The sequence below is a fragment of the Ahaetulla prasina genome, chromosome 2, assembly GCF_028640845.1.
Source record: "Ahaetulla prasina isolate Xishuangbanna chromosome 2, ASM2864084v1, whole genome shotgun sequence".
NCBI classification, from domain to species: domain Eukaryota; kingdom Metazoa; phylum Chordata; class Lepidosauria; order Squamata; family Colubridae; genus Ahaetulla; species Ahaetulla prasina.
Genome location: NC_080540.1, coordinates 218,683,472 through 218,709,325, shown reverse-complemented (window position 1 = coordinate 218,709,325; position 25,854 = coordinate 218,683,472). Strand labels below are relative to the sequence as shown.

Below are 25,854 nucleotides of genomic sequence, written 5' to 3'. Positions count from 1 at the left end.
GTTCAGGTCACGACCAAATTGGGTTGCAACCAAAGTTATGGAACGAATTATGGTCATGACCGGAGGTTCTACTGTATTTGCAGTAACAATTTTATAAAATCATTTTGAACACTACACTAATGAGTGCTGAAACTTTAGCTGAGAACATGTGTCTTGGACAACCCAATTTTTCTCCATTCTGCATGTCCATAAATGACCACATGTTCCTTGAGACTAAAAGGAAGAGCCACAGTTAAGGCAATGATCAGATAAATCTAAATAATAAATAATAATCAATAAATCAGATATATCCAAAGCAAGAATGGAATTTGAGAAAATATCTCAAGCTTGACACCCCCTATGAAGGCAAGGAACTGGGAGACACATTCAGATTTCCAAGACTGATGTCAGCACTTTGAAGTAAAAAAGTAAAAAAGACTGAAACCCCAACATTATAGATATTAAAATTACAGGGTTAGAGTAATCAAATCTTGCAAGATTTCTCTTTATCTGACTATTGTCTTGGTTGTGGCTTTTCCTCCTGTTTCTCAAGTTTATCTTCACAACCCATTATATCACAAAAATGTCACAAATATTGATTTTGTGGTTACAAATACATTTTAATCAGTAGAAAAAATTGAAAATATGAAATCTGCAGAGAACAAGAATTGCAGGTGGATTGCAAATTGCAGGTGTGCAAATTAAAAAAAAATTGCCTGCAATTCTGGTTGCTAAAGGTACAATAAAATCTGCTTCATTAGGCAACAACTACAAAAAAGGTGGAACTAGGTTTGGGAGGAAAGTCTAAAGAAAGTTGGAGAGTAATTTTGGTTTAGTGGTTAAGGCACTGGGCTAGACAGCAAGGGACTGTGAGTTCAAGTCCCACCTTGGCCACGAAAACCAAATCAATGACCTTGGGTCAGTTGCTCTCTCTTAGCTCACCTCACCTCACTGGGTTGTTGATGTTGTCAGAAAATAGGAGGAAGAAGGTGTGTTCACTCCCTTTACTTATTTGTAAAAATAATAAAGACTGTATATAAATAGATAAAATAAAACTATTGAGCTAAACCTTTGGCTTAGTATTCTCCAGTAAGCAGCATATGTTCAAGTAGACAGTTATGGAGGATGTGATGAAGGGATAGAAATGCGGCTTGAGGTTAATAGATACATATCACAGTGAAAGAGTTTAAATCTCCAAAACCAAAGTAAAAACCTCCTGCATTATAGACGTAACCTAATGATTTGATCAAATCTATATCCATTAACAGTGAAAAAGCCCAGAGAATTGGTCAAATGCCAGACAATTTAAAGAGAGTAATTGATTCTGTTTTAAAAAGAGGCTAAAGGATTTGGGGAACTGACATTTGATACCAGAAATATATCTGAGAAGATAATAAAACAACTGATCTATAAACACTTTGAATGCAAAACAGTGATTACTGGAATTCAGCATGTTTTGTTGCGAACAAGTCTTATCAGACTTCCTTCCTTCCTTCCTTCCTTCCTTCCTTCCTTCCTCCCTCCCTCCCTCCCTCCCTCCCTGTAGATCAGGAGAATACTTTGAACACAATAAGACCTAATTTCAGCCTATACCATTAACTAACAATATAGTTTATAGTATGTCTATTGGGTGGGTCAATAGCTACTAAAAACTTGAAAATTAACAACCAAATGCATCAAATTGGAAAGGTATATTTAGTGGAGTAATATAGAGTCAGGTTTTGGATTGAGAGTTCCTTAGAATTAAATAATAACTTGGATGGCAAGGTGAAAAGTAAAATTGCAAATGATATAAAATTGAATATCACCGTTAACAGCAACAAAATCAAGGCCAAAACTTGCCCAGAAAATCAGAATGAATTTTAACAAAGGCAGTTTCATATTTTTTTTTTCATTTGGGTGAGTGGGTGGGGTGGAATACAGTCCTGAAAAAGCTACATTCTGTATATCAGAAAATATGAAATATTACCCAGTATTTTTCATGCATTGTCATTTTTTCTTGATAATAACCTTTGAGCATCTGAAAAGAGACAGTAATAAGGAGTGCACAATACAATATGTATAGTATGAAATTGTATGCATATATTCATTCACATCAAAGAAGAAATGTTACTCATTGATTATTTTAAATTTATGCACCAGGAACATATCGTAGGAAAAGTTCTGCTATCACAATAATAAACGTATCTTCATTAGAGTCATTATCACCATTTATGAAGGTCATTAAAGAGTTTACTAATGTATTGTCTGTAAATAGAGTTTTCATTCTGTGTCCATGAACATGTAGAATAGAATAGAATAGAATAGAATTTATAGTTTATTGGCCAAGTATGATTGGACACACAAGGAATTTGTTTTGGTGCATATGCTCTCAATGTACACAAAAGAAAAGAAAAAGAAAAAAAATACCTTCATCAAAGGTACAACATTTACAACACAAATGATGGTCATAGGTTGCAATTTAACTCTTAGTGATAGCAACAAAAAGTTACAGTCATGCAGTCATAAGTGGAAAGAGATTGGTGATGAAAACGATGAGAAGATTAATAGTAGTGTAGATTTAGTAAATAGTTTGACATTGTCGAGGGAATTATTTGTTTAGCAGAGTGATGGCCTTCGGGAAAAAACTGTACTCTTCTATTAACAAAGCATATCTCACCGGCAGTTCTGTATTTTATTAAAATACTGTATTTATGGTTGTGCTTATTTTTAGGATAATAAGATTTGCAAATTTTATTTTTAATGCATTTCTCCTCATTTTTGTTTTCTCCCAGAAACTCTCCTCACCCTCTAATTATTATACTTGAAAACAGACCTGATTGCTGGCCATTCCTTCTTCAACATATGACCACGTTTTTCCAGCAATGTCCAAAAGGGTAGGAAAATAAAATAATTGCATAAGTAACTGATGACACAGTTGGCCTCTAGGTTCTTATGTGAATACAGGCTTTAACAATACAGGATTTTTGCTGCTGAGTAATAGAGTGATAACAGTTACAATAGCATATCATTTTAGACTTAAAACCCCATAGTGCTTTACAGTATTTTCTGGTCAGTTTAGAATGTATGTATTATTTGCATATTGCCCCCAAGAATCTGGGTCCTCATTTTACTGACCTCAGAAGGATGGAAGGCTGAGTCAACTTTTAGGATCGAACTCCAGGCTGAGGGCAGAGTTCTCCTGCAATACTCTACATTAACTGTGCCACTAGTTCAGCCAAGTTTAGTATTCTGCCAATAATCATGATATCATATGAACAAGTGATTAAAATACCACTTGTTTCTTTACTGTTTCACAAATTATATTAGATACCTAGGCTGATTCATGTTTCAGGTAGCATATGAACTTCTGAACACTTAGGCTTGATTGTCTGCTATGATCCTTTATCCCTATATACCCATGAAAATGCTAAGATAAGGTCTTGCAGGTTGTACTGCAATCTGCAGATTGTCACCTGTTTTGTCTCTCATTCTTTCTAATCTTTTCTCTGATTAGGAATCAACAACTGCTGCGTATTCTAGAACAGCGGTCACCAACTGGTGGTCCATGGACCACTGGTCGTCCGCGAGAAAATTTTGGTGGTCTGCAGAAAAATTATTTGCATTTTTTATATTGCACTAAATCAGGGCTCCTCAAACTATGGCCCTTGGGCCATATATGTGCAATGAACGCTTGTGTTACTGCAGAGTCTCTCCTTCAGGATCTTTTTGTGTGGGTCAGAGGGGAGCAGAAATTCTGACTTGGGGTCTGTTTCAGCCTCCTGGTGCGGGGCTTTGGGCAAAGGCTGGAAGGAAGCACTGTTGGTAGCGAAGAGCCGGAGGGCCTTGTTCCATTGGGACTGTATCATGGCCTGGAACTGGCTGACCATCTCAGCCCGCTGAGCCTCCAGGCACCAATACCTGTCCTTGCACTCCCGCAGGTCTTCCCTCTGCTTGTAAAGCCTACGCTCGTAGTTCCTCAGTGAAGTGCTTCTGCTGAGCCTCCTTCTCTGTCAGATCCAATTTGAACTGAGCCAGCTGTTTTGCCAACTCTTTCTCGTGGTGGCTGCTTAGCTCCAACAACTGCTTCCTGTGGGGCCCCAAGGAGCCGAGGCAGGCAGTGAGGAGGGGCTGGCAGGGGAGGAGTGAGTAGAGGCTGGCAAGGTGCCCCTCAACATCAAGTTGGCCATGCCTACCGAGTCACATGACCACCTAGCCATGCCCACCCAGCCAGTCATTTAGCAGGTCATATTAGTGGTCTATGGGATTTAAAATTATGAATTTAGTGGTCCCTGAGGTTCAAAAGGTTGGTGACCCTGTTCTAGAAGACGTTTTAATTCAGGTCTTTCCAATTTGAAGTAGCAGTGTTTTATTTGCTTCTCTTTGATTTCATTTGTTGGTTTACATGTTTTAAACCTTAAGGGTATAGAAATTAATTACAATTTTTTTGGTATTTTTCCAGTTTCTTTATAGTTGACTTTTTATTGTATACCAAAAGAAGCAATCAATACATTTATCGGATAAATGTCTTGTGGTTTTAAAATTATTTCTTACAATTTCAGGGCAGAACATTTATGTATCAATATAATGAGGCCATTTCTAAGGTACCTATATTGTGAACCTTACCAGTTGCGGGAACATGCAGAATTACGGATGAGCCTACTTAGAGTCTTGCTTCAGCCATATGGGCCTTTGAACAAAGAGGAGCCCCCTGACCTTGAATGCCATCTCCTTCAATTGCTTTGTGACCTAGTCCCGTATTATCAGGTAAAGCTCCTCCAGTGCTAACCTCCCAGTGCATGTTATTTTTATTTATTTATTTACCTTCTATTTTCCCTAAATTCCTTTTAACATATGTATGTGGCCAAGGGAGTGTGATGGCTCAACACATTCCCTCTTGCATTCCCTTCTTGAACAGGAATTCTGAGTCTAAGGGGAACCTCAGATTGTACACTAACGCTGCCTGGAGGAGAGTTATCCCGTTCAAAGATCACTGCATACAAGGGACCCTGAGACCCATAGCCATCTGGTCTTGTCAAGGTTGATCTGAAGTTTATCCCTATCCAGACCCAGATGCAGGGGTGAAATTCAGCAGGTCCTGACGGATTCTGGACAACCGGTAGTGGAAATTTTGAGTAGTTCAGAGAATCTGCAGATATGACATCTGGCTGGCCCCAGAGTGGGGTGGGAACGATGATTTTGCAATATCCTTACCCCAGGAATGGGGATTTTGCAGTATCCTTTCCCTGCCATGCCCACCAAACCACACCATGCACTGGTAGTAAAAAAGTTTGAATTCCCCCATTGCCCAGATGGATTCTGGTCACTGGGAAAGCACCTTGACAGTATTACTTGGCAGCTGGAGATAAAGATGTACAACTAAGTATCATCAGCACAATATCAGAGAGGTGTTTCTAGAATGCATATAGAGGTGGGATCTTAGATTACCTGTTCCAGATAAACTGACATACGAAGAACACAATATCTCTCTCTATGAAAATTCTTCATTTATACATATCTGTTAATACTTTATGTGGTTCTCAGTGCTTAGCCTTTGCATGTATGATCCAGTCTTGTTTCTTCTTTTTCCGTAGGTAAAAGACCCTTTACAGATAACGGAAGCATTGCTTTTTCTGGAGGGATTATTTCGGAGTCTGCTGCGTTACCCTAGTTTTTGGAAGACACAGTTATGTCATCTTTGTCTGCAGCTTCTGATTTTTTGTGAGGTTAGCCTGCAGGCCACAGGGGAATGTTCATCTTTAATTCGCTTAATGGAGGAAAATGTTGAGCTTCTGAAAGAGGTAGGCTCTCTGGGGAATAAGATAACTTTTAAATATGTATTCATACCTAATTTGAGTGGTGGCCCTTAACTTTTGGCACTTAGTTGTAAGGCTTTCGTTAGTAAACTGGACTGGAAACAGGCATCACAGATATTTAAGGACACAAGAGTTGCTGAGAATTAGTTTTATTGTAGAAAAACATGAGTCATCATGTAAACTTTCTCAGCATCTATATACTCATTTTTACAACTTTTAACTGACAAAACTGTGCATCCTAGGTCAACAATTTTTGAACCAAGTTACCTCAAATGGACTAACTTACAGAATGTGCCCCAAATTCAGGAGCCATGACACCTGAGACAATAAAATTTGGGAAAGTTGTTTATTGCTTAAGTATATATTGGGCTGCTGCTGCACTCACGTGATCTTGTAAGCAGCTGATTGGTGGTTGGATTGGCCTCCTAGAATACTGACGATCAGCTGTTCCAGGCTGCAGGGATCGCCGCCGCCTATCACCGCCTCCGCGCACCCCATTTTCGACCTCCATGAGTCCCATTTGGTATCGATAGGTGGCCTGGAACAGGCCAAAAATGGGGCGTACAGTGGCTGAAAATGGGGGGGCGCGTGCAGAGGCAGCAATAGGTAGCGGTGATCCCCACAGCCTGGAACAGCTGATCGTCGGTATTCTGGGAGGCCAGTAATCAGCTGCTTGTGCTAAATCAGGCTGTGCTGAAGCTGACCAGGCTGTTTGCTGCAAGGAGGCAAATTGCTGGGAGGCAGAGGCAGACTTTTTTCTCCATGTTTTTCTCCCCAAAAGCTAGGTGCGTCTTATAGTCTGAAAAATATAGTATATCAATTCCTCATTTTTAAAACAGTTGAAATTATCTTTACTAGAAGGCAACATTATACAGGCACAAGAAAAACATTGTGTTAGAGAAGCAAGGCACAAATCATAATTTATAAAAATACATGATAAAACAGTATACAAACAAGTCATGTCATTGGCTTAACACAAAGAGTGAAGCCAGTCATTGTCTAGCTATATAGTGTTTCAGGTTGCATTTTTTTCTATCTTCTGTGTGATGATGCTAGGAAATAAATCTGGGTCTTACTGTCTTTGTTCCTGTTGGATACATATACATTTTTAGTAATGCAGAGAATTACAGGATTCGCTAGTTTACAAATCAAGGATTCATTATTTGTAAAAGCTGAATTTCAAAGAAAATTAGCCTTTTTGACAAGTGAGCACCTATGTGTAGAGATTACTTTAACCTTATAAAATGGAACAGTATAAATTAGCTATGCTACTATATATACCTTCTCTGAACATAGACTTTTTGGCTTTGTTTTTTCTTGTGTAATGGGGATCAAAGAAAGCTGTTGTTGCAGTCCAAGACCAGAGAAGGGAAATCTGGCTGGCATTTTTCATGTATATATACACTTATTCAAGCAATATGTTTAAACACCAGTTAGTATTCATTAACTCTCTTGAGAGGAGTCAGAGTCAGTCACTGGCTCTTATGTTATGACACTGTGGCCTGCTGCTGAGGAAATGGAAACATGGGAAGTAGCTATGTTACCAGCACCGAGTAAAGTCAGAAGGAACTTAAGAGTTATTTATTTTACATATTAAGGCTGAAGAAATATGCTTCATTTGATTTTTTTTTAAAAATCGAGAGTGTAAAATTTGCTTAGGGTGTTTATTTCCATAGGCCGTGTTGTATGTTATACTTGGAAAGAAAATCAGACTTGATTGTGTATCTTGGTTTTTCCAGGGTTTTCCATTTCAGATGACCATCATTGGATTAGGTATACTCCTGCTGCAGATTCCAGCTAGTCAGCAAAAGCCTATTTTAAATCTAGGTAAGACTTCATTATAAAATTGCAATAATTCCCTGAAAAATAACTTGCTTTATTTAGTTTTCTGGAAGGGAGCGTTTTCTTAATAATTTCAGATTATTAGGAAGTATCACTTTGTTGCTCTTGTTAGCAGCTATAGTAAATTGAATTTGCTGTTCATAAAGATTAGTAGGAGATTATATATCATAAACATATGTTTGTTAAGCTATTTTTATGCCCAGAATGCCTTCAGTTACCTGAGAACGGGTCAGTGATTTAAATATCAAATTAAGTAAGAGGAAACATATAACTTTACTCATGAGTTCCATGAAATATATAGATAGAAAAGAAACTAATTTCATTTACAACAATCCTAGTCAAAATTAGAATAAAATGTTTATCCATTTAATGACAACAAGACATTTGTCTTATTTATCAACCAAAAAATACTCCAGAAATTTCCTCTGTTTCCAGTTAGACATCATGCTGATTTGATTTTTCTAATGTATATTTAAGGTACCAATTAGTAATCTAATATTATTCAAGGGTTTTCATCCATTGATGAAATCAGATTGTGAAGGGTGGCCAGTCAGATTAATAATTTATGTAATCCACATACTAGAGTCACTGTCAACATTTTTCCATTAGTATTTAATAAATCATAATGAACATTTAATAAAATACAAATGAAGACTGTTAAAGAAGTAAAAGAAAAAGAAAAAAAATGAGAAGTCTGAAAAAAGAAAATATTAATAGATTTCCAGATACGATGTACTGAAATAGAGTATGGGGACTTTCCCTCTTCTCAACTGTTGGCTCTAATCCAAAGTGCTTCATCTCCCTCTAAAAAATGTAAAAAGAAAAACTCTGAGCATTAAAAAAGCTGCTACTACATTTCTTCAAATGATCTCAACACAATAAACTTCTCTGGAGCATCTGTGACAAATTGCTGGAAAAAGAAAAAAAAGAATTAATTTCTTTTTGATTTCCTGCCCAGTGGGCTTTTCTGAATAACATCTGCTTCTGAACTGTTTGTGGAGTCAGACCTGGAGAAATCATTATCTCCTTTGTATTTTATTCCAAAAATCCCACTAGCTAAGATAAATGCTGGATGTGGTCCCATAGTGCACATCTTAAAAACTTCATAGCAGTAGGATAGTGAACAACTCAACATAGCTCCCCCCCCCAGTTACTTTATCTTACTCTTGTGGATGAGGAATAAATGTAGCAGAAGCTAAAGCTTTCTGTGGTTCTACAGCTCACTTAAGAAATTGCTTTCCCTGGAAAGAATGGTCCAATCCTTATTATATTTTTGTGGTTAGCTTACAGGTACTAGGTGTTGATAAATGAAGCAAGACAAAGGGTTTGCCACTTAAAAATTAGAACTACTTACTAAATGCAATGAAAATATGCTGAAATACAACCTCGTCCTTGAGGGGCCTTTGATGCTCTTTGAATTCGGTTGTTTTCTTCCAGATGTTTCATTACCCAAACTAGATAACATCATCAGTGTGCACTGATGTTGTTATCTAGTTTGGGTAATGAAGAAAACCACCAATGAAGAAACTTAATGAAGAAAACAAAAAAACAGCCAAGCTCAGAGAGCACCAAGAACTCCACATTTGAACTCTGAGCTTTCTTGGCTCCTTATCCTTGGAATGTTTATCAAAGTTATAAACTCAGTTTGTCACCATTTGACCCCGGAATCTCAGATTCCTACTTCTACATTGATTCCATATAAATTTACATTTAGTATTGTGGGAGTTGAGATTCCCTGAATGAGACAGAATTGTAAAATTGTGTCAGAATTAAAGGGTATTTGTCTACTGAATGAACTTTGAATGTACATGTGAATGCATCCACTTTATTATGACTTCCTAATATGCGGGTCAAGAAGCAACAGTGAGAACTGGACGTGGAACCACTGATTAGTTCAAAATTGGGAAAGGAGTCTGTCACCCTGCCTATTTAATTTATATGCAGAGCACATCATGAGAGAGGCAGGGCTAGATGAATCAAAAATTGGAATTAAGATTGCCAGGAGAAATATCAACAACCTCAGATATGCAGATGACACTACTCTAATGGCAGAAAGTGAAGAGGAACTAAAGAGCCTCTTGATACAGGTGAAGGAGGAGAGTGCAAAAGTTGGCTTGAAACTCAACATTAAGAAAACTAAGATCATGGCATCTGGCTCTCTCAATTCCTGACAAATAGATGGGGAAGAAATGGAGGTAGTGACGTATTTTATTTTCCTGGACTCCAAGATCACTGCAGATGGGGACTGCAGCCAAGAATTTGAAAGACGCTTGCTCCTGGGAAGAAAGCTATGGCAAATCTAGATGGCATACTAAAAAGCAGAGACATCATCCTGCCAATCAACACGCAAAAGTGCATATAGTCAAGGGTATGGTTTTCCCAGTTGCAATGTATGGCTGTGAAAGTTGGACCATAACAAAGGCTGAGCACCAAAGAATTGAGGCCTTTGAACTATGGTGCTGGAGAAGACTCCTGCGAGTCCCTTGGACTGCAAGGCGATCAAACTGGTCAGTCCTAGAGGAGATCAACTGTCGTGTCCCACTCCTCTGCTGACGGCCGGGTCAGGGAAATCCGAATCAGGCTTGCCTCTGCAGCTCTGCCCAAAGTCCTAGCAAAGTCCTCAGAGAAGGCAGGAGACCAGTAAGTGACTTCGAGCAAGATAAGTTTGACTTTTGCCTGACTCAGAGACTGCCAGAAAGTAGATCCTTTATATAGGCCATGGGGTGTGGCTCCATGACTCAGCACTCATTAAGGCCTGCCCCTCCCTTCCCTCTGTTGCCTCCGCCTATCCAATCTTCTGATGCGAGGATTACTCCAATCAGCTGTTAGAATAAACCTCCTCAGGCTCACATGCTGTGGAGGAGGGGAGGGGTCTAGCTGTCTGCTTGCCTGGGCATGGAGTCAGGGCTGGGGCCGGGAGATTCTCCTTCTTCTGCAGTTTGTGTGGGCATGGAGCCAGGACTTGGGCCGGGAGGCATACATTCCTCAGTGTTCGGGAGCAGGTAAGAAGGCCCCGGCTGCTCTGAGGGCGGGCAAGACACAACATCAACCCTGACTGCTCTTTAGAAGGCCAGATCCTGAAGATGAAACTCAAATACTCTGGCCATCTAATGAGAAGGAAGGATTCACTGGAGAAGAGCCTAATGTTGGGAAAGATTGAGGGCAAAAGAAGAATGGGACGACAGAGAATGAGATGGCTGGATGGAGTCACTGAAGCAGTAGGTGTGAGCTTAAATGGACTCCAGAGGTTGGTAGAGGACAGGAAGGCCTGGAGGAATGTTGTCCATGGGGCCGCGATGGGTCAGACATGACTTTGCAACTAACAACAGGATGTTGAATGCTGCATGTTTTTGAATACCCTTCTGTTCTAAAGGGAGATTGTATCTACTACTTTTCACTATTGTATTAGATGGTTCTGAGTTTTAAAAATCTTAATACAAATGTTCTTTTGTTTTTATAGCCATCAAGCTTCTATCAGGTTCAGAAATCAAGATGACTCCATTGATGGCTGTCATCTTAGTGATGCCTGCATTGCAAATATTATCATCTACTGCTGTTCAGGACAACATGACTGAGGAGAACGATAGCACGACTAGGCAGCAATTAGCCATTAATCTTCTAGAGATTGTACAGCAGGAAGAGCTGAAGGAGCAGCACTTGGTGAAGTTTTCATGCTTACTTTAAGTTTTCCAGCTGTGCTTGCTCATTCGATTAGCAAATCCATGGGCGAAAGCAGGGAGCAATCAAGTTCAAGTTACGTGATTCACTCCTATGAATTCTTGAATTACGAATGTAATTGGCAAGCCCCATTACATTCGTAACTGGAGGATTACCTGTAATTCATACAAAATGGGGGATTTAATTGAATTAATAAGTTGAATTAATAAGTCCCAAATAAAACCAAGTCCATCCAGGGCTAAATCAAGTTTCCTCTGGGTTAGTCCAGCAGTTCATCTGAATGGGTTGAACAGCTTCTAAAACATGTCCCCTTCCTCATATTAAGCCTATATTGATATAGTCATGTATGCTTTGCCTTAAGAGCCAGAAATGTTTAGGTCCACCTGGAGTGGCAATGGGATGCTTCTTTGAAGAACCTCCTTAAAGAGGAACCAATAATCCCTTTGTATGTTAAGGAGCTCCAGCTAATTTTAGAATGTCAATAATTCATAATTGCTTGGGGTTTTAAGCGTGCTCTTAAGTAACAGAACTCTAGCATTTCCTTTACAGTGATTGACATTTGGGAAGTTTAAGAGCGTATGTAATATAAGTATAATTGTAGGTTTAGTTTAAAAGAGGAAGCCATTATTAATAACAATGATGTTGGTGATTCATTTGAATTAAAAAAAAAACTCTTTTAACAGCAATAAGATAATATAATTGTTCTTTGCACTGGCCAACTTTCCCCAACTTGGGTCTGTTCAGATGTGCTATTTCAATATTGCCACAATTGCCAACCAGTATTTTCTTTGTCCATACAGGCTGCGAGTTATGGGAATTGTGGTTTTAATACATTTTTGAAAATTGAATAAAATATTCATCTTTGGCATCACAAAGATTATTGAAGAAAGCAGTTTCATTGTTATAACAGCCCTTTTTCATTTCCCACAGGTCTCTTGGGAGCACTACTTCCCCATAAATAGTACCTATGGTTCATTGCATGTCACTTGGCAACTCCTTTGGCTTTTGAGAGACAAAACCGCCATGCTTGACTGGTTGTCTTCTATTAAATCAATGCTTCCTATTGCAACACAAGTCTCTGTCCATGTTCTTCTCCTGGTAGCTTATCTCCTCATTCAAGAGAATGGGGATAATCTTCACAGTGTTCTGGATGCTGCCATAGAAATTGCAAAGGTGGATTCATCTCAGGTAAGACTGATTTTTTGATAAAAGGCCTACTACACCTAATATTCAAATAACCTCTCAAAATCAGTCTGAGCTTCTTACCTCTATAGTTTTTGGCTTTTTGCATATCACCTTTTTGTTATAGGTTCTTTCCAGCTTCTCTTCTAAATCTCTTTTTTCTTTCAACTCTTATCATTCCATTAATGACAGTTCTCATTGCTGTTGTTCACGGAATGCTATCTGGTCATTAGGCAAGGACCCACCCTGATCCAAGCCTGGCTTGGTCCCTCCCAATCCCGAGCCTTTTTAAGACTGCTTCCTCTTGAACTCCCCTCACCTGCCTATGCTGCCCTGCATAGCAGCAGTTTCAGCCGGTTGCCAGACCTCTGTTCCAGCCCTGAGTTTGCCAGTGTCACTACTACCAAGGAATGCTCCCTTAGGTTCCACACCATGGCCAAATGCCCTAATGCAAAGCCCCAGCTGACTTGCCCACCCCAATGGGGCTGCAGGTCTTTTTCCTTAGGTTGTATATGTTACAAGTTGTGTGTGGCCTTCTTGAGAGGCTTTGGAAGGCCTCAATTGACAGGTTGGCCTAGCATAGGGCCATATCTCCCCTGAGGGTGGCAAGGGAGATATGGGTGGAGAAAGGCAGGTGGGGAATTGAATGACCACTTCTACAATTGTAAGTGCAGTGGGCTGCCAAGTGCCTGAATTTTGATCACATGACTGCAGGGGCTCTGCACTGGCTGTAACTTTGGGTGCCAGGGTACATACTGTACGTTTATCACTGAACTTCAAACGCTGAACAAACACTAAGTATATATTCAGCTGAAAGTTAACTGAGAATTATCTGTATTCCTGTGTACCCTGACAGAAAAGATACTTTGAACCGTTATCCCCCCAAAAAAATCAGCTTTTAAATTTTTTTGTTTTTAAATATATTTGAATAACAAAAGCAGCAGATAATCAGATGTGAAGTTAGTGATTATTAATTTCATCTACAGAGGCTCTTATGTTTGAAACCTTAACAGGCTAATCTATACATATATGAAAATACTCATGGACTTTTCTATTTTCTATTAACCTTGGGTATATTGGAAGCATTAAGTAGGGTGGTATAATGTTAAAATACAAAGAGAGCTGAACCATTGAATTATGAGAAATAAGCTTTGGAAGAATAAAGAATGCAATTCATTAATAACTATGAAGCATCCAGTAATTGCATTCTATTAACGTTAAACACATTGGGGTACATTCAAATACTATATTTGTTTCTCACTGTAAAATTATTAAAACATGCAGAACAGTACCTATTAAGTGGCTGTTTAAATATCATAAAGTTCATAGAATTGCAAAGGTTAACAATAAAATAGTGGGAGAAAATCTTACGTTGTGGATATGCTACAGCTGATCCGCTGTATTTAATTTCCTTGGGTGTCTTTTTTTTTTTTAAAAAAAAAACATGCATTCAAAATGCAAAAAAAGACTTAATGATAAGAGAGGAATTCTGCTTTTACAGTTTGCAACTCTCTGTGAGAACAGCTGTCTGTGGATGGTTTTTGTTCAGGATGCTTCTATCACATTAATTCAGAACAGATAAATGGGAACTAGTTTACAAGAAATGGGGAGCTTGGGAATTTCTTTTCAACCTCAAATGGCCTGAATTGCCTTTGTTCAAGATTTTCTGCTGATTAAAAATTTTGTGTGTGTGTGTGTTTAGTATAGAATAGAGAAACGGAAGAAGGTTAGAACCACAGAGGCTGTTGCCAATGGCAGTCTGCTGTAAATTATTTGCATAGTTATGGATGAGGATATGGGTTAACCCTACATCAACCACATTGAGTGCTAGAAAAAAGCATTTTTAGACCTTTGGGTATTTGGCTTGTTGGGAGGTTTATGGTTAAGTTTATTATTAGCAGAAGATGCTTGGCTTTTGTGTAGGTTTTTTTTTCAATGTGGGTCACAATACGTTTTAATACATTGGAAAATAATTGATTATAAATCAAAATTATAGCAGACTAATTTATTTAAAGTTTATGTGGTAAAGTCGTGAAGAAAGCTTAAAACAAATATAACATTTTTGAAAGCATTATAATCTTCAAAACAGTGATCAAATAAACATGAAATATAAGTAGCAAAAATATTGAAACCACGTTTTTGCAATTTACATAGGCAATATGATAGCTATCTATTTTGCTATGAATTATTTACATTTGGAATTGAGATATTTTGCTTAAATCTCTACAATTTAATTTTCATCTATGGGATCAAATTGCAGAGGTCTGTTCTCGTTTGATGTTTGCATAATATTTTAATAAATTAGGCATTCTAAACAGGAAAAATGTAATAGATGATGTGAAAAACATTAATCTTAATTTACGATTTACTATTTAAGATTGTTGTGAATGCTCCTAAGACATTTTGATAGGACCTTAAAGATGTGAATGCTGCAACTGTGAAGTAGAAAGAGAGTAACTTTTCTTTTTGAGATAGTTTCATTTATTAATTAAATTTTATGTTGCCCATCTCCCGTATAAGGTGACTGCTTATAAGTTATAAAATAAGTAAAAAATTAATTAACATATTAAAATGTTTAAACTACATAGATTATGATTATAAAACTATAATGAAACCAGAACCAAGAGATGGAGAAGACTAGGATGAGGTCTTCTTATTCTGTCAGCCTCCTTCTTGGGGTTCCAGGCCGAAAGAATGGGAGCAGTTCTTACCTTCAGTGGTAGAAGTTCCACAGGGATGGGGCTACAGCAAAAAAGGCTCTTCTGCCACCCGCCTGCTGGAACTCCTTAGCAGATGTGATCCAGAGCAGGCCTCTTCTGTGGTGCGAGTGGTACAGACTAGTCCCATTGGGGAGGGATGGCCCCTTAGGTACCCAAATATTCTGTTGAATTAATACTGCGAGTTATTGAGTGCCTCTGCACCTCCTCAAATATTAACAATACCTCATTTAAGCTCTCCTTGGATCCTGTTCTACTATGTGGATGGAAGCTATAGTTAATTGGCTTTTTATTTTGATTAAAAATTCAAATGCTTTCTTCCAAATACAGGTAGTCTTCATTTAACAATCACTTGTTCCGTGAACATTTGAAGTTACAGCGGCAATGAAGAAGTGGGACTTACTTCGTAGTTGTGGTGGTCACAGTATCCCCGCAGTCATATATGTTCATGATTTAGGTGACCAACTTGCAATTATGATATTGCAGCATCCCATGGTTATGTGACTGCCATTTGTGCCCTTCGCGGCCCGTTTCCAATAGGCATGTCAGTGAGGAAGCTGGGTAGAAAGCTACAAATAGTAACCATGTGACATTGCATTCAACTAAATAGGATTTGCTTAACGATGGAAATCAGGAGTCCTAGAATTTCTAAGTTGGTGCAGTCATGTGATATCACACTTCGTGTTGCTTAGTGACAGAGTTGCTGGTCCCAATTCTAGTAAGTAAGGACTATCTGTAATTTGCAACCTACAATTTGTAATGCTTTCGTTTTCAGTAGCTTATGTAAAAGCAACAATATAGCTAGCAATATGATGCAATTCTCTAAGTCTGCCTTTAGAATCTTTCCATCAACCAAGCCCCTCCACCAGAAATTAGGCTAAGACAGATTTCTGCTTCTTGGCACAAAAATATCTTGAACATGTTGTATCAAAGGTCACATAAACATATTCCATTCTATTTATTTATGGAGCACTCTTTTATTTTTACAGTCAGTGTCTAATCTTTACACCAGTTCAAACTCTTGCAGTCAGAGGAGGGGGAGCATGAATTTTAATTTCATAGTGTCATCATGTAGATAATGTTTTTCTTTCTAAAGAACAAGACCTTGCTGAAAGCTTGCTAACTGACATCCAAATGGTTTTAAAAGAGGCATGTTGTCCCACAAGCTTTCTATTCATGGCCAATTGTAGTTGCTTTAGCTTGTAGCTACAATAGCTTTTGTAGCTTACAGTACTACACTTCGGTGTTGACTAACAGTGACCCCTAAAATGAAAGGCTTATCCAGTACTTCTTAATATTTAAAAAGAAAGAAGTAGAAAAGTTGTAGCTTATCACACTTTTCCTTGATCCCTTTTTTGCAGGAATCCTGCTTAGCTCAATATACCAGGGACAGCTAATAAGGTCAAAGAGGGGAATAGGCATATAAAGCTGCCATTTCTTAGCTTGCATAGTATCTGGACATTTAAAGGCACATGCTCCTCAAATGAGGCATTCGTTTGGGTCCGCACAAGTTGATTATTAACTCTGTTTCCCTGAAAATAAGACCCTGTCTCATATTTTTTTTGAACCCCAAAATAAGTGTTTGGCCTTATTTTCAGATATGTCTTATTATTTTGGGGCCTGTGGAGCAAGATGGGGCTCCTCTTACCGTCTTACCTGATTTCCAGCTTTGTCTCTCTAACCCTAAGCAGAGGAAATGGCGGGGACCGTCTGCGCATACATTTAAATATTTCCGTGGAGGGCTTATTTTTGGGGAGGGCTTATTTTTTGGGGGGGGGATTATTTTAGCGCATGTGCTCAAAAGCTTGATTGGGCTTATTATTAGAGTATGTCTTATTTTAGGGGAAACAGGGTAGATTATGACTAAATAGAGGAATGCAATGATCTCCCTCTTCAGAAAGAATCTAAATTGGGTCCTGCAAGTATTTCAGTATTTATTTTTAGAGGAAAAATAAAACTGCTTTTAAAAAAGGCAGTGCAAAACAAATACTCTTTGGCAGTTTTTTTACTTTATTTTGTTTTCTTATATTCTATTGAAGAGATCAGTTGGTAAGCCTATGCTGTTAGTCTAAGATCATAAAGAATCTGCTCTGGGCTGAGATATGTAGCTCTGCTTGCCACATGAATGCTGTATATGCTTATAGGAACATCTGCCACTGATTTCTGTTGAGGTCATTTGCATACTGTGCAAAATAGCCAATATGGGCCTTATAACAATTGCAGCCTGATACAAGGTTGAGCAAAGGAGATCTGTATACTTACTCCATAGAGGAGCTATTTAACACTTCTATCTGTTTCCAATGTATCTTATTAGGCAAAGAATGATTTGGAACAATTGGGAAGTTCAAGAATTCTTAAATGAGTATGATGCTAGTTTGAATGTGGAAAATCCCTGCAGAAGTCATACTGATTTGTTTTGTTGGCAAACGAGTTTAATGCTGCTTTCTTAATGGGTTGAATGGACTCATTGTGTCAAAAAAACTATTATTATGTTGTGTGTGAATCCAACCATGCTGCAAGAATAAAAAATTAAATCGTTTGACTGAGAGGTCATTTGTGCATTGTAATACAAGATCTATTACCATTATTAGTGGATTATGAGTCCCTGGGGGATATTCACCCTTTTATGGTTTAGCTAAACTGCAGCAGTAAAATATTTAGTTGTAAATGACAGCCTTCTGGGAAATTCATACGAAGATAGTTCTCTTCTATATTACTTTGGACTCAAGTGGAAGACCAAGAACAAATCAAATGAAAGAATGAATGAAATTTGATTTTAAGGAAAAAAGGCATTTTTATTTTATTTATATTTATTTATTTATAATCAAATTTGTATACCGCACTTCTCCTGAAGGACTCAGGGCGGTTAACAGCCAGTTTAAAAACACAATATAATGCAAGTTAAAAACAATATAAAATTAATATAATTTATGGCCAAAATACTAAAAACTAACAATAACAATAAAGCTAAAACCCCATTAAAACTACATTTTTAGGCTAGCCCTGCTCGATGGAATAAAAGAGTCTTCAGCTCGCGGTGGAAGGTCCGGAGGTCGGGGAGTTGACGAAGCCCCGGAGGCAACTCATTCCAGAGGGCAGGAGCCCCCACAGAGAAGGCCCTCCCCCTGGGGGCTGCCAGTCGACATTGTTTAACTGATGGTACCCCAAGGAGGCCCTCCCTGTGGGAGCGCACAGGTCGATGGGAGGCTGTTGGTGGCAGTAGGCAGTCCCTTAAATAGCCCAGTCCTAAGCCATGGAGCGCTTTAAAGGTGGTAACGGTGCTTTAAAGGTGGTAACCAGCACCTTGAATTGCACCCGAAAAACCACTGGAAGCCAGTGCAGATCGCACAGGAGAGGTGTCACATGGGAGCCACGAGGTGCTCCCTCTATCACCTGCGCGGCCGCATTCTGGACCAGTTGGAGTTTCCGGGTGCTCTTCAAGGGGAGCCCCATGTAGAAAGCATTGCAGTAGTAACGAGGGCATGGGTGACTGTGCAAAGGGAAACCCGGTCTAGAAACTGGCGAATCAGGCGGACCTGATAAAAAGCCCCCCTGGCGACGGCCGTCAAATGATCTTCTAGAGACAGCCATGCATCCAGGAGGACCCCTAAATTGCGAACCCTCTCCGTGGGGGCCAACGACTTGCCCCCAACAGTCAGCAATGGAGTAAGCTGGCCGTACCGGGAAGCCGGCATCCACAGCCACTCGGTCTTGGAGGGGTTGAGCCGAAGCCTGTTTCTCCCCATCCAGACTCGTACGGCTTCCAGACACCGGGACATCACTTCGATGGCCTCATTGGGGTGGTCTGGGGTGGAAATGTACAGCTGGGTGTCATCAGCGTACAGGTGACATCGTACCCCAAAACCACGGATGATCTCACCCAGTGGCTTCATATAGATGTTGAACAGAAGAGGCGAAAGGACCGACCCCTGTGGCACCCCACAGAAGAGGTGCCTCGGGGTCGACCTCTGCCCCCCTGCCAACACTGTCTGTGACTGGTTGGAGAGATAGGAGGAGAACTACTGATAAACGGTGCCCTCTATTCCTAGCCCCCCGAGCCGCCGCAGCAAGATACCATGGTCGATGGTATCGAAAGCCGCTGAGAGATCTAGTAGGACTAGGACAGAGGAACAACCTCTGTCCCGAGCCCTCCAGAGATCATCTACCAACGCGACCAAGGCGTCTCCGTGCTGTAACTAGGCCGGAAGCCAGACTGGAACGGGTCTAGATAGACAGTTTCATCCAAGTACTGGGGGAACTGTTGTGCAACCACACTCTCAACAACCTTCGCTACAAAATAAGGTTGGAGACAGGACGATAATTTGCTAAAATGGCTGGATCCAGGGAAGGCTTCTTGAGGAGGGGCCTCACCACCGCCTCTTTCAGGCGGCAGGGAAGACACCCTCCGTCAAAGAAGCATTAACGATTCCCTGAAGCCAGCCCCGTGTAACCTCCCGGGTGGCCAGTACCAGCCAGGAGGGACACGGGTCCAGTAAACATGTGGTTGCATTCAGCCTCCCCAGTATCCTGTCCATGTCCTCAGGAGCCACATTATCGAACTCATCCCAGATGGAAACATCAAGACCAGCCTCCGCCATCCCGCCCGACCCTACCCAATCTACGTCCGAATCTGAGTGATTTTATCTTGCAGATACTGCACAAACTCCTCAGCTCGCCCTTGTAAGGGGTCCTCCAATGCCCCCTGATGAAGAAGGGAGCGGGTCACCCCGAACAGGATGGCTGGGCGATTATCTGCCGATGCAATGAGAGTGGAAAAATACTCCCATTTTGCCACCTTCATTGCCACCAGATAGGTCTGAATTTGAGACCGCACTAGTATTCGGTCAGATTCGGAGCGGGTGGCCCTCCAATTACTCTCTAGGCGTCTTCTCCGGCACTTCATCTCTCTCAGCTCCTCGGAATACCAAGGAGCTAATCGAGAGCGGCACCGGGTCAGAGGCCGCAAAGGCACGACACGATCTAGAGCCCCAGCCGCCGCCTCTTCCCAGGCGGCGATGAGGTCTCCAGTCGAGTCGTGGGCCAAATCTTCAGGTAATGGCCCAAGCTCCATCTGGAACCTCTCCGGGCCCATCAGGCGCCTGGGACGGAACCAGCGAATCGGTCCCGTCTCCCTGCGATGAGGGTCGGCGGTTCGAAAGTCAAGTCGAAGAAGAGAATGGTCTGACCATGACAAGGGTTTTAGAACTAAATCCCCTCATTCCAGATCATTCAACCACTGCCCAGAGACAAAAATCAAGTCCAGAGTGTTCCCCCGATGTGAGTGGGACCATGCACTAACTGGGTCAGGTCCAGGGCCGTCATGGAAGCCATGAACTCCCGAGCCGTCGTGGATGCCTCACCAACTGACGGCAGGTTGAAATCCCCCATGACCATCAGCCTGGGGGTCTCAACCGCCATCCCGGTGATCACATCCAGCAGCTTGGGCAGGGCTGCTGTCACGTAGCAAGGATCCAGGTACGTGATCAGCAGGCCCACCTGCCTCCCCAGGCCCCACTTCACAAAGAGGGACTCACATCCGGCTATCTGTGGTACAGTGGCCTCACTCGGCTCCAAACTCTCATTAATAACAACCGCCACCTCCCTACCCCTACCCTGGGCCCTCGGAAGGTGGAGGAGATTCTTAGCTTGGGAACTAGGATGTGTATGTATGTGTATGTGTACATGTGTGTGCGTGCGTGCAAAAAATGCTTTTTGTCTTTTAATAACTAGAAATTATGTTACAAATGAAATATACTGATCATTATAAAGGAACATATGAGTAATGTGAAATTATGGCATTATACAGTATAGAATAATCAAAACACATCAGATTAAAATAAAATACAAAATTAAAAGCACTGTCCAGGTACAAAGAGACTGGTTTGCAGATTGCAAAAGATGAAATTTTTTTTTCATCTTTTATATAGTTTCAAAATTCTGAAATGTGACAGATATATATATATATATGTATGTATGTATATATAAATCAAATTTAGAGCCTGATGGTAGAAAATTAAATCTCATATGCTTTGTATTAATTTAGAGCAGAAATTATATTGTAGTGAAGGTGATGCTATTAGGAGAATAACAGCATTGTTCTTACCCTGAAATCTTAATGTTTGAGTTACAACAGTTTGTGACCTGTGTCCTTTTTTTGTTTTGTTTACATTTATATCCCGCCCTTCTCCGAAGACTCAGGTCCTTAAAATGGTAGCAATTTTAAGTTGCATTGCCAAGGTTGAGGCCTGGAGACAATGCCTTCTCCAGGCCCTCAACTTTGGTCTGCTCCTTCTCCCAATTAGTTCCTTCCTTATTTTTTTCCTTGACATTGTTTTGTCTCTTTCTGCCTTATTGTCTGCACAATAAACACTCTCTCCTTCATGTTTTCCAGATAGAATACTGACCACTACCTGTCCCTCATTTGTTAGACAGTTTCTGTGCAAACTAGTTTAAAATAATAGTTGTGCCTGGAATTTTCATTTCTCTAAGAACTTCTTTTTTTTTTTCAAAAGAAGATGTATGTAGTTGTGAATCCAATAACTTTGTTTTATAAAGAATGCTTTTTCCCAAATCTTATCCATCCAAAATTAAAAGAAAAAAAATATGAAAGATGCTCCAATATATACTATATGCCCATCTGCTACAACTATCACCTTCAGATTTATAAAAGTTGTTGGTTCAGTTGTTAGTACTAGTAATATATTATATTATATTGTATTATAAATTAAAAAATATTCCTCTATATCATCAGATGGCTTTGCCTTCTCTTCTCTTCTCTTCTCTTCTCTTCTCTTCTCTTCTCTTCTCTTCTCTTCTCTCTCTTCTCTTCTCTTCTCTTCTCTTCTCTTCTCCTTTCCCCTCCCCTCCTCTCTTTTTTCTTTTGCAAGGTAATTGCTGTGTAGCTAAATGAAGACTGACTTGCTGTCAGAATATAAACATGGGTAGCAATTCTATTTTGTGAAGGATCATATTTTGATCCTGGCTAATAATTTTAAGAGCAGCCCTCAAGTCTGTTCGCATGACTGGCTTGACTGAGATTTTGTTTTTAAACTACAGTTTATTGTCTGAAGAAAGAAAAAGGGAGGGATGAATCCGCTAACTCTTTGTCAGGCATCTAATGGAGAGGGTTGGCCTAGCTGCTGAATCTTTGGAGATGGTGAGGGTTTGAAAACGCTGCATTGCTAAGCAACACATTCAATAGCTTTCTGAGTGTGTTCATAGGCAGTGCGAAGCAATGAAGAAGGGGGTGGAAAGAACTCTTAGAGGAAAAAAGGTTGAAGAGTAAATGCTCATTTAGCACTGGTAAGGACATAGCCTCCCTTTCTTTATGCCAGAAGTTAAGAGGTAGCTTTTGTTGGATTTTAAAAACCTAGTAGAGTACAATAAGACATTAGAAACCATTGGTTTATGAACTTAACATAATTTATAAAGTAGATATTGGTATAACATTGCTAGCTGCTTTACAAACAAATGCGTGAATTATTATCAGTATATCCCCATTATCAGTTTAATTCTCTCTGTGTATTAGGTGCCAGAGAGACATTTCTAATTTGAGTGCTTTTCGAGGATAGCCTTACTTAGTTCTTGTCAGAGAATTGTGTAGCCTGGCTGCAAATGAAACCAGAGATGCTGACATGAACTTGTAGTTTTACATATAGCAATAGCACTTAGATTTATATACTGCTTCACAGTGCTTTATAGCCCTCTCTAAGTGGTTTACAAAGTCAACATATTGCCTCCAACAATCTGGGTTCTCTATATATACAGCAAACAAGATAGTCAGGTACATCACTATATCATGAGGTAAATCACAGAGCACACCAAAGAAAAAAGGCAGGAAAAAAGGAAAAAAACCCTTCCAGACCCATAGCAACCAATCACAGAATAGATTATCTCCACGCGGGAGCCAGCACTCTCCAACCAATCTAGAATAGAATAGAATAGAATAGAATAGAATAGAATAGAATAGAATAGAATAGAATAGAATAGAATAGAATAGAATTGAATTGAATTGAATTGAATTGAATTGAATTCTTTATTGGCCAAGTGTGATTGGACACTCAAGGAATTTGTCTTTGGTGCATATGCTCTCAGTGTACATAAAAGGAAAAAAAATGAAAAAAAATGCATTCATCAATAACCATAAGACACATCCATATCATAAGACTTAGTGATAGTCATAGGTTACTAATAAGCAATCAAATCATACTAGGAAACAAACAACAATATAAATCGTAAAAATACAAGCAATGTCATAGTCATGAATGGGAGGAGATAAGTCATCATAAGATACAACAGTGATAGTCATAGGTTAACTGTGTGTTAACGTATAACTGTGTTCTGGCTTATTGTACAGCCCCACTATTCTAGCTACTAAATTTAAATATATTAACATATCTCTAATGATTTTTTTCAGTTGGAAGTATGTTAATTCTCATACAATTGAAAATTATAGGAATAGCCTAATGGCTTTGGAACCATATGGTTTTTGAATGCTTAGTTCCTATTTCTGAAGTTATGCTAATTTTAAGTTATTATCATCTGAAAACTCTGAGTTCAAAGGAAAGTTGTGTACATCACAGTAAGCTGCTAATGTGATTAAAGATGCACTACAGAAAAAAAGAAACGTTCCATAAAAATTGTTCAAAGAAACCTCCTTTTCTGACATATAAAAACAAAATGGATATGTGAGAAGTTCAGGACTGCTTCTACCAAGGCTTATTTTGGTGTACTCCTCTTCTGCACCTGGACTGTGCTTTATTTATCCTAATAAATTCTAGCTTTGTCCTGCCCTGATTAGGCATGTACAACCTGCTGGCTCCAGTAAGATAAATAGGATGAGGCCTGATAACCTGATTCAACTAACTTGCAAATCTTCAGGATGGGTACATTTTTCCTGCGTGTGAAGGTGCATGCTTTTTTTTAACTTGGTGCTTACACACCACTCTTAAGATCTGTGCCTTCTTTGAATTTGATAATCTTTGTTTTTCTCTACCTTATGCATGATAGAGCCGTGGAATTTATGATTTTTTTTCTGAAACGTGCATTGCTTTCAAAACCACACTACTGTTGGGTTAATGGTATCCTGTTGATATGTAAAAATTATAGTAGATATGACATTTTGGTTAAAATGAGGAAATTTGTATTAAAATGTGCTCCCTTTTATAGCATTATTATTTTATTATGTTATTGCATGAAGAACGTCATTGAATCTGGTGGTTTAAAATACCAAGAATACCAAGAATACTTGAGTATTAAATTTGAGTACAAAATATAATATAAATATGTAAATATCTACAAAAGTATTATTAGACAAATTTACCATTTAGTTTTTAACAGCAATTATTTTAGCAACAGTAACTCTCTTAGTATTTATTCAAACTCTCCCATTTTAATGTAAATTTTAGATATAAAGTATAGAAATGAGAATTAAGTCATATAATAATTTATTTTCAAAGCAATATTGTAGCCTAAGTAACTAGTTTAGAAACTAAAGATGCTTAATTTATTTCCAGTTCTAGCAAAGTGTACAAATGCAACCTTTGGCACAGTGGAAATAAATCCTGTTGAAATCACAGCTTGATCAATTACTGGCGGCATATTGAGTATTTTATGGGGATACTCAACTTTGGGGCCCATCTTAATTTTGAGATTTTTAAACTTACCACAAAATGAGGGACATGACGGGATTTGCAAACTAGCAAGCAATGGGAATGGGTCAATCACAAAATGTCCTTTTTTAGAAATCAGACAGAAGGAAATGAAAGACAAGTAACCTGCCAAAAACCTCATTACAAGAATATGTCTAAGTCTGTCTTCCAAGGACATTCAGTTTTTTTGCTCTAGTGAAATACACTCATGTTGTAAGGACAAATTTCAAATTTCCTTTTCTTTTTTTTCTGTCAATGAGCCAAGTCATCTCCACTTTATTTTCCTAGGATACATATTCACAAACCAGATCAGTGTGTCTGTTTGTGTCTATGAGCAAGATTCAGAATGAGATTCAACGGGGAAAAAAACTGAAAACATATAAGTATTGGGACAAAGAAAAGAAAAGAAAAACCCTAATCCCAGGTTGAGGTCCCATTTATTCACCTGCTAATCTTCATAACCATGGGTTTTTTTGTCCATGGCAGAAATTGATAACTTCTTTGATCAATCTATCCATTTTTGGTGGTGGTGGTGGGGCTTCCCTCCCCTATTCTTTCAAATTGCAAATAAAAAATAACTTAGTCATCAGTGACACATTACAGCAGGGTTGTCAAACCCGATTGCATTACAGGCTGTATCATGACATATTGTGATGTTTTTTGCCTTTACGGAGCCAGGTGGGCGTGGCCTGTATGGGCAGTATCCATCCTGCAGGCCGCCAGTTTGCCAGGCCTGCATTACAGGTGTGACAGTAAATTGAGTTCATCGCTGCCAGGCAGCAGTGAATTGAATCTGCTAGTTCTGAGCATTTCGAGTTCAAAAATTGGTTCAGCATCAACCAAATATTGTATGTTTCGAATTAAATACAAATTAGATATGCTGAAGGTTGCTACATTCGATTCTTTCCAAGTCAATGGCGTGCAGGATAACTTTTTGAAAATTGAACAAAATAGGGTTAAATTTGGCATGGTTGGAAAACTCAAGGAAAGAAAGTTCAAAAATGGTCCAAA

General features: G+C 39.3%; 1 protein-coding gene across 3 annotated transcripts in view; it reads left to right on the top strand.

Annotated features, from left to right (window-relative positions):
* The window catches only part of FOCAD (focadhesin), a 165,498-nt gene that overhangs the window by 23,880 nt on the left and 115,764 nt on the right, over positions 1-25,854 (top strand). For all 3 annotated transcript variants that reach the window (XM_058165712.1, XM_058165711.1, XM_058165713.1), the window contains exons 6-11: positions 2,754-2,855; positions 4,521-4,725; positions 5,553-5,759; positions 7,514-7,601; positions 11,077-11,276; positions 12,225-12,482. In XM_058165712.1, coding sequence (XP_058021695.1) covers positions 2,754-2,855; positions 4,521-4,725; positions 5,553-5,759; positions 7,514-7,601; positions 11,077-11,276; positions 12,225-12,482 — 1,060 coding nt within the window. The remainder of the gene's footprint in view (positions 1-2,753; positions 2,856-4,520; positions 4,726-5,552; positions 5,760-7,513; positions 7,602-11,076; positions 11,277-12,224; positions 12,483-25,854) is intronic.